Source organism: Hibiscus syriacus, unplaced genomic scaffold (genome assembly GCF_006381635.1).
Source record: "Hibiscus syriacus cultivar Baekdansim isolate YM2019G1 unplaced genomic scaffold, ASM638163v2 tig00014728_pilon, whole genome shotgun sequence".
In the NCBI taxonomy this organism is placed as follows: Eukaryota; Viridiplantae; Streptophyta; class Magnoliopsida; order Malvales; family Malvaceae; genus Hibiscus; species Hibiscus syriacus.
The window spans coordinates 811,888-821,532 of record NW_024062335.1 but is presented as its reverse complement, the minus strand read 5'-3'; the positions used below and the strand labels follow the sequence as shown (position 1 = coordinate 821,532).

The 9,645-nt window shown below is 35.6% G+C and overlaps 1 protein-coding gene across 1 annotated transcript; it reads right to left on the bottom strand.

Annotated features, from left to right (window-relative positions):
- Positions 1-7,123: 7,123 nt before the first annotated feature.
- Positions 7,124-7,729, bottom strand: LOC120207394 (putative receptor like protein 25). The gene has a single exon (XM_039206856.1). The coding sequence runs from the start codon at positions 7,727-7,729 to the stop codon at positions 7,124-7,126; it is 606 nt and encodes a 201-aa protein (XP_039062787.1).
- Positions 7,730-9,645: the final 1,916 nt, after the last annotated feature.

Here is a 9,645-nt window from a genome sequence, read left to right as displayed (position 1 = left end):
TACAAGCTCTAAGACAAGAACATTTTGTTGCTGTTAAGAGGATTTTGAGGTATTTGGTGGGAACAATTAACCATGGCTTGGTCATAGCACCTGCAATAGCAGGATTTAATGTAGTAGCCTTTGCTGATGCTGATTGGGCTACAAGCACTGATGATCGCAAGTCTGTCTCAGGCTATTGTGTATTTGTAGGTGATAATCTTGTAATGTGGAACTCGAAGAAACAAAAGTCAGTTTCCATATCGACTATGGAGGCTGAGTATAGAAGTGTAGCAGATGTTACTGCTGAAACAACATGGGTGAGTGCTCTTCTACATGATTTGGGTGTTGCAAGGAAGAAAATTCCAATAGTTTGGTGTGATAACAGCAGTGCTGTAGCCATGACAGATAATCATATCTACCATGCAAAGAGTAAACATGTTGAGCTTAATGTTCACTTTGTTCGTGAGAAGGTGGCGTTGAAGCAAGTGTTGGTGAACTATGTGCCAGGAAGTCATCAGGTTGCCGATGGATTCATGAAGCCTTTAGCTGCTGCTCGGTTTGAAGTGTTTAAATCCAGGGTGAATGTGTAGTCATTTCTTTTGGGAGAAAGAAGAAGAAGTAGGGAGAATGTTAAATGATGAAGCTGTTATTGAATGATAAAGCTGTTAGGAATGGTTGTAGTTGTTAGGAACGGTTGTTAGATGTTAGTTGTTAGCTGTTGAGCAGTTATAAGTATAAGGGTTGGCTGTAAACACTTGTATATAAGGAGTGTTGTAGTTCATTAAATGATATGCATTCTGGTTCATTCTTTGTTGTTGTAGTTACTTCCTCATAGTGACAAACACCGCTACTGGAGACGAAATACCAGTGAGAATCGTTGGTCCCAGCAACAGTGGACTAGATTTGGACGAGCCAGTGTTTCATCAGCTAGACAGTGATGGCCAAGGCAAAGTTGTAGGGCACCTTGTTGTCAACTATAAGTTTGTGGATTGTGATCCAAAACCAGCAGGTCCTGGTGAGACTAATGTCCTAGCTTATTATTCAGAAGACTACAACCCTTTAGAGAATAATTGGACCTATCCTTCACACGCCGCTTGCTACGCCTTGGACGGTGGTAAACCCTTTGTGTGGCACAAAAGATATGGATGGACCGGTTACTGTGGCAAGTATGGCTCTAATGCGTAAAAAATTTGTGGTAAGTGCTTAAAAGTAACCAACACACGCACATATGACTCGATAATTGTGAGGATCACGGATACATGAGGCACCGGAGCGCTGGAGTTGGACTAAGAAACGGCTTTTAAACTGATCGACACTGATCTTCAAGGGCATAAAGATGGACATCTTACTGTGAACTACGAATTTGTGAAATGTGATGACGATGTGGGTTCCCCACTTGTCTGTTCCCAGTAACTTCGATATATGTTACCAAAGACGTGAGAATTCCCACTCGATTTAACACGACTGATGTTAAATCGTATAAACTATTATGTAATAAACATGTTACCGCGAGAATCATGGATTTCCTTGCGTTTGTAACATTAGATGAATAACAAGTGGGATTGTTTCAACTACTCCGAATTTCTATTTTAATGTTTTTTATTTTTGTTTTAATCATCTGTCGTTAAAAAATTACTCCTTATATTGATATAAGTTTTGGAATAAATGTCTTCGATATTGTGGTAAGTGCTTCCCCTCTCTTTAATGGGGCGTGAAATCAAATCTTGTTGGCTTCATTTGGAAAGTTTTTGTCACCATCTTGTTAAAATCTTTAAAAAATAATTGGATGATCAAAATAAGACAAGAGTAAAAGGAAGACCTAATATCAAAACTAGCCCATAACATTTATCAAAATAGTCATTTAGACCTTTTTTCTGAAATATTTTGGCCATAACATTTCATTTTAGAGTAAAAAGACTTTTATTTTAAAACGTTAATCGTTTGTTAACTAGCAGTTTTTACCCACAAACAAGCATTTTTACTCCAAAATAAAACGTTAAGGGCTAAAATGTTTCAAACAAAATAATAGAGAAAATAAATATTTTAATAAATGTTAGGGGCTAATTTTAACATTATTTCAAAAAGAACTCCACCTTAAAGCTACTGATTGTATATATTAGATCACTTTCTCCCAACCCAGAAAAAAACAACCCGAATGGCTCAATGGACTCACATATTGGGCCAAGATAATAAGCATCATAGGCCTATAACGCCTGAATCCTAACTTTCATGGTATTGCATCTAAAACGGAATGTTCAAACACTCGGGTATATAATGACGGGTTTAATTTCACTAAATTTAAAGGTCTTAAAAAGTAATTAAATCACGTAAATTTAGTTTAAACGCTTAACTCCATTAATATTAAATGTTACAATGATCTAAAAATAATTATACAACAAAATTTGAGGAGGGATAAGGGCTCAATTATAATGATTTTATAATTATCAGTGACCTAAAATATAATTAGATCATCAAATTTGGGAAGGGTAAATGCTTAATTATAATGATTTTATAATTATCAATGACCCAAAATGAAATTAGACCATCAAAGTTGGGAGGAGTAATTGTTCTTCCCCTGGGACCTCCTCTCTCTCTTTAAAGTTCTTTCGTCTCTTTCACATAATCCATTTTTCTCTCAGACCTGAAATGTAATCGGTGAATAACTCTTCGCACAAATTAGAAAGAAAAAAAAATAAGTTAATAACTAAAACATCTTATTTTTGTATTAATCATTGTATATCACCACCTCACTCATTATACAGTACATGCATGCATTTGAATATAATTCAGCTCATTCGCCTGCTTCCATGAATTTTGGAGAAAGTCTTGGTAAACCAATCATGTTTCCTTTTGATTACAACATTCCCAATCACTGTTCCAAATAGGAATCCACATCCATAGCCCAGAAATATTGCTATCCAATCAAATGATCCAGACCCTTCTGAACTATTTGAAGATGGAGTTGGCAATCCTCCAGAATTAGTGTTACATTCTTTTAGCAATTGTTTTCCACACAACCCTGGATTTCCTTCAAAGGAACTACTTTGAAAAGTATCAAATTGGTGGACTTGTGGTGTAAGCCCCGTGAGATGATTATGAGAGAGCTTGAGGAACTCAAGTGACAACTGTGGTTTTGATGTCAAAATAAATTCTTTCTTCTCAATCAATAAATAAAGGAAATACGTAGTAAAGAGAAGTAAGGATCGATTCCACATAGACTTAGAAAATTCTAACTTTTTGTCTGAATTGTTTAAACCAGGCGTGATATAGTAAATAGGGGGTTTTGGTAAAAAGATATTTAAGTAGTAAAAATAGATTAAATAAATAAAAGCAATTAAAGTAAAATAAGAGAATAAAGATTGTAAATTAATACGGTAAAAATAGCCTCAAGCCCCACTTTGACTCAATTTTCTTTAGATCATCGAACTAGATTTTCCCTTCGGGATTCACGTCGGTTACTTTGTCTACAAGGGCAATCATCGTGACTCTATTTTGTATACCAAGTACCCAAGGCAATCTTTGATTCCGGCTTCGGAAACTGATCTAATCAACATCAATTGTCGTAGACCAATTACCGTTTAAGTTCGTGAAGACCGACTCAGATTGTTGCTTCAATAACTACCGATTCTGATCTCAATTCCCTCTTGGAAAGGATATCTTGCCAAGTGTGTTCCTAGGAAGTCGAATGTGCTTTCAATAAGCCGATCCTTCCTCCCACATATTTAATCGCAACAACCTCTTGACCAAAGTCAATCTTTGATTTTGAAAACTGTTTTGATTTTGAAAAATAAGCGCAGAGATTGAGAAATATATTCCGAAGTTATTAAGGGTCTTTTTTAATTCTTCCGTTGGAATTGAGTCATCGCTTCAGCTCTCGGCTTATGAGAAAATTAGCTAAGCATGACAAAAGTCATACTTAGCTTATTTAAAAACAAAGCTTAAAAATAAAAGGAAAAACCGAAAACTTGAAAAATAAAATAAAGGATGGAACTTTTATAAAACTAGAAAGGAGAAAAAGATTGTAATATGAGTTGTGTTTAGGCTTACTCCAAGAGGATATTTATAGCCTCTAAAAACCTAGAGATAAATAAAGAAATTAAAATGAAATAATCCTAAAGATAATTGCTTTTTCTAAATTCAAACTTTAAATAAGCCTCCTAATGCAACTATGCCCGTCGTCCATATTCCAGAAGGCGCGCTGACTAGATCTTCTAGAAACTGCTGCTGACTGGACCTTCTAGAAACTGTCACGTCAGACCGTGTCATGCCCAGAGTCGTGTCCATGTGTCCAGCCGTGACCAAATAATAAAAAATGCAGAATGCGCCTGCTTTACCACTAAGTCTGGAAAGTAAGATCTTGCACGAAAACAAGCATAACACAACCAAATCAGCAGCAATAAATCCATAAGATTGAAGAATTAACGAGCAAATACTACCAATTCTGAACACTCATCAAATTCCCCCTCACTTATCTCATGCTTTTCCTCGAGTATGATATAATCAAATCAGTCAAAAAATTACATTTACATTTCTTTGTCAAATTTCACATTCAAGGAAGCAAGGTAGAGACCATAATAATTATTCAAGTCAAGACATCAATCAATTGAACATCACCAATTGGAACAAGTCAAATGCAAGTATAACATCAATTCATTTATTAATCTCAATGCCCATAACTCAACACCTTACCGGGATTCACTCAGATCACTCAATGTGTTTGGGGTATAGAAGCGCTCAATGTCAGAACCGACACGATATTACCATAAGTCTGCAAGTAAATCAAATCTCCACTACTAATGAGAACAAGATGCATAAATCAAAGGGTCTTTTATTGGTTGTAACGGGGCTTAAGTAAAGGTGGGGAAAAAACTAAATATATGGCTAAAAATTCAAGGCAATGAACTAACAAATAACAAGTTCAACTCCATCAAAACATTAAGCACAACAAGATAAAAAGACAAACTATCAAACAACAACTTTCTTTTCGAAATGCATTTGATTTTTTTTCTCTTTGTTGTTGTTTTGTTTTCCATTTTTTTATCATGTCTTTTCTCATTTTTTTCTTTTTTTTCGAACAGCTTCTCTCTTTTTTTCTTTTCTTCTTTCTTTCGAACTGCTGCTGTTTCTCTCTCTTTTTTTTATGGAGCATACATCGAATTAACTGTTCACTTGCCCTGAAAAGGGTAGAAAAGAGGGATAAAATAAAAAGGCTCGGGTTTATGAATATGGTGAAAACAAAGAAATGAGAATGGCTCAAAAGTAGTTAACTAGGGAAAAATGCATGGGTAGGCAATTTTAGTGGGGAAAACATAATGGTTAATCCTAAAGTGCCCAAATCATTTTTAAGCACCATGTTCATGTGTAATCTCGACAATATTTAAAATGCAGGTTCTAGAATACCAATGTCAAATTTGACACACTCAAATCCAACAAAATGAGAGCAAAATGATATGCTCGTAAAGGCTCAAATTTCACCAAATTGTTTTCATGCATCGAGCTAAGCACATTTCAACCAACAAAATCATGGAGTATCACAAGAAATCTAACTTGATCACAGTTCATCCTATTCGCTATCAAGAATATCCTAACCTAAACAATTATGTGTTCCCAAACAAGCATGTCATTCAAAAAATATTCAACAAGACAAATGAATTCAATGAAATTTGTGAACTGTGATGACGATGTGGGTTCCCCACTTGTCTATTCCCAGTAAATTCGATATATGTTACCAAAGACGTGAGAATTCCCACTCGATTTAACACGACTGATGTTAAATCGTATAAACTATTATGAAATAAACATGTTACCGCGGGAATCATAAATTTCGTTGCGTTTGTAACATGAGATGAATAACAAGTGAGATTGTGTCAACCGCTGGGAATTTCTATTTTGATGTTCGATTTATTTTTATTTTGGTTATCTGTTGTAAAAAATGTATTTTTTATATTGATATAAATTTTATAAGTTTTGGGATATATGTCTTCAATATTGTGCTTAGTCCAATGGGTAAGTGCTTCCCCTCTCTTTAATGGGGCGTGAAATCAAATCTTGTTGGCTGCATTTGGAAAGTTTTTGTTACCATCTTTTTAAAATCATGAAAAAATAATTGGATGAGTAAAACAAGACAAGAGTAAAAGGAACTAATGTCAAAATTAACCTATAACATTTATCAAAATAGTCATTTAGACTTTTTTCTGAAACATTTTGGCCCCAACATTTCATTTTAGAGTAAAAAGACCTTTATTTTAAAGTGTTAATCGTTTGTTAACTAACAGTTTTCACCCACAAACGATCCTTTTTACTCCAAAATAAAACGTTAAGGGTTAAATTGTTCTAAAGAAAAGAATAGAGAGTAAAAGAAATATTTTAATAAATGTTAAGGGCTAATTTTAACATTATTCCAAAAAGAACTCCACCTTAAAGCCACTTACTGTATATATTAGATAACTTTCTCCCAACAAAATAAAAAACAACCCGAATGGCTCAATGGACTCACATATTGGGCCAAGATAATAAGCATCATAGGCCTATAACGCCTGAAGCCTAACTTTCATGGTATTGCATCTAAGACGGAATGTTTAAACACTCGGGTATATAATGATGGGTTTAATTTCACTAAATTTAAAGGTTTCAAAAAGTAATTAAATCACATAAATTTAGGTTAAACGCTTAACTCCATTAATTTTAGAAGTTACAATGACCTAAAAATAATTATACCAACGAATTTGGGAAGGGACAAGGGCTCAATTATAATGATTTTATAATAATCAGTGACTTAAAATGTAATTAGATCATCAAAGTTGAGAGGGGTAAAAGCTTAATTATAATGGTTTTATAATTATCAATAACCTAAAATGTAGTTAGACCATCAAAGTTGGGAGGGGTAATTGCTCTTCCCACCTATAACGTACATCCGTCCCTAATGAAGTCCCCTTGGACCTCCTCTCTCTCTTTAAAGTTCTTTCATCTCTTTCACATAATCCATTTTTCTCTCAGACCTGAAATGTAATCGGTGAATAACTCTTCGCACAAATTAGAAAGAAAAAAAAAATAAGTTAATAACTAAAACATCTTATTTTTGTATTAATCATTGTATATCACCACCTCACTCATTATACAGTACATGCATGCATTTGAATATAATTCAGCTCATTCGCCTGCTTCCATGAATTTTGGAGAAAGTCTTGGTAAACCAATCATGTTTCCTTTTGATTACAACATTCCCAATCACTGTTCCAAATAGGAATCCACATCCATAGCCCAGAAATATTGTTTTCCAATCCAATGATCCAGACTCTTCTGAACTAGTTGAAGATGGAGTTGGCAATCCTCCAGAATTAGTGTTACATTCTTTTAGCAATTGTTTTCCACACAACCCTGGATTTCCTTCAAAGGAACTACTTTGAAAAGTATCAAATTGGTATCCCTGTGGTATAAGCCCTGTGAGATGATTATGAGAGAGGTTGAGGAACTCAAGGAAATTGAGTCCAGGACTCAACTCGAAAGGAATTCTTCCCTCTAGCTTGTTCCTTGAAAGGTCCAAAGCTTCAAGATTAGTGAGCTTCGCTATAGCTTTTGGGACTCCTCCAACTAGATTGTTATTCGAAAAATTGAGCAACTGAAGCTCTTTGAGATTCCCAATGGATTCTGGAATTTCTCCATCAAATCTGTTGCAGGAGAAATCAATGGCTGCAAGAGTCTTAATGATCTTTGGGTACTGCATTTCTGTGCCTTTGTTTGTGATTGTCATTGAGTAGGCATAAGTCCTGGGAATTTCATGTCATTTATCGTCATATTTGAATTTTCAACCATATAAGAAGCTTGTGAGTTTTTCCCATCTAGACTTGCCATGGTGATCCATCTTTCAAAGTAACCTGATGGCAGGATTCCATTGAATCCGTTGTGAGAGAGATCGATGACTCGCAACTTAGGGAAGACGATGACATTCGACGTAGGGTCCCCTATGGTACCATAAAGTGCATTCGAGGATAAAATAAGAATATTCAACTGCGGAAGTGACCCCAACCATGAAGGGAATCCATCCCTAATCTGATTGTTTCCAAGATCAAGATATTCCAACATTCTACACGCCATCAGAGATTTTGGAATCCCACCTTGCAAGTTGTTTCTTCTCAAATCTATCATTTTTAATCTGTTTCCACTTGTCCAACCACTAGGAATAGGACCCTGCAAGTTGTTGGACCGCACCCTCAATACTAACAAGTGCTTGCTGAAGTTGCTCAGACACAATGGGATGTTACCAGTCAAGTTATTCTGGGAAACGTCGAGAATAGAAAGAGTGCTGACATTGCACAACAGCTGTGGGATTTCTCCGCTGAGATAATTGTTTGAGATGGAATAGAAAATAGTAAACATGGGTGGAACAGGGAGTGAGCCTTGGAGAATGTTGGAATCAAGTTTCAGATATTGTAGTTTAGACCAAGGAAGAACAATTGGGAATTCAACAAAACCGGTGAGAGAGTTGTTTGAAAGGTCTAGAAAAAAGAGAGTTTCAACGCTCACTTTGGACATCCATTGGGGTATCTGGCCCTTAATGTTGTTTGAAGAAAGATCAAGAAGCTGCAAGCGGTGTTGGTTGCGCAAGAAATATGGGAACTCTGTTAGATGGCAGTACCGCAACCCTATATCAACAAGCTGAGCACCGGTGGCATTGCTATTTTTTCTAGAAACTAAATAGAAATCATTCTTTGACAGAAACAAATTTTGCAAATTCTTTAGCTCAAGAAATGTATCCATCTCCAGTATGCCACCCAATCTATTGGCGACACAGTCGAAAAATTCAAGTTTCTCGAGTCGTGGGAGTGAGCTTGGAACTGATCCTTGTAACATGTTATGTTGCAGGTCCAAATGAGTGAGTTGGGTCAGGTTGGTCAGCTCAGGAGGAATAAAACCGGGGAGAGAGTTGTTTGAAAGGTCTAGAAAAAAGAGAGCTTCAACGCTCACTTTGGACATCCATTGGGGTATCTGGCCCTTAATGTTGTTTGAAGAAAGATCAAGAAGCTATTGAATATTGAAAAACAATGAAAAAACCGAATAAAGAAAAATAAAGGAGAGAACACACTAAATTTACAAGGTTCGACGAGAATATCGTCTACTCCTCGGACACCACACCGGATGATAACTTCACCATCAACAAATATTACAACAAATGAAATTCTTTAGAATTCCCAAAGTGAGAGAATGAAGAAAACAAATGGAAGAGAGAACTTGTTTTTGGGATGATTTCTAATGAAATACTTAGGCCTATTTATAGTCGAGTTTTAAGGACTAAACTTATAAATAACCTAATATTTTAGGGACCAAAGATGAAATTCTCATGTGCACAAGTTGGCCACCTACCAAAGATGAATTTTCCAATGTGTACAAGTTAGTCACCAACCAAAGATGTCAACTTTGCCAACTTTCAACTTTGTCAACTTTCAAGCCAAACATAACATCTCCACCTTGGCTTGAAATTACCAAGTCTACTCAATTTCTTCAACTCCCCAAATTTGATGAAGTTATTTTAATGTAGTGCATCTAATTGCGCTCACAAGCGCCATACACATGAAGGTGCTCAAACTTTCAGGATGTTAATCAAGTTCAAACAATGATTGAACTTGATTACTGTTACCACCTTGGTCATCATATCTGTAGGATTTTCTA

Bases quoted from the DNA above. Each gene is read 5' to 3' on its own strand.
- LOC120207394 (XM_039206856.1), bottom strand. From the start codon at position 7,729: ATGACAATCACAAACAAAGGCACAGAAATGCAGTACCCAAAGATCATT.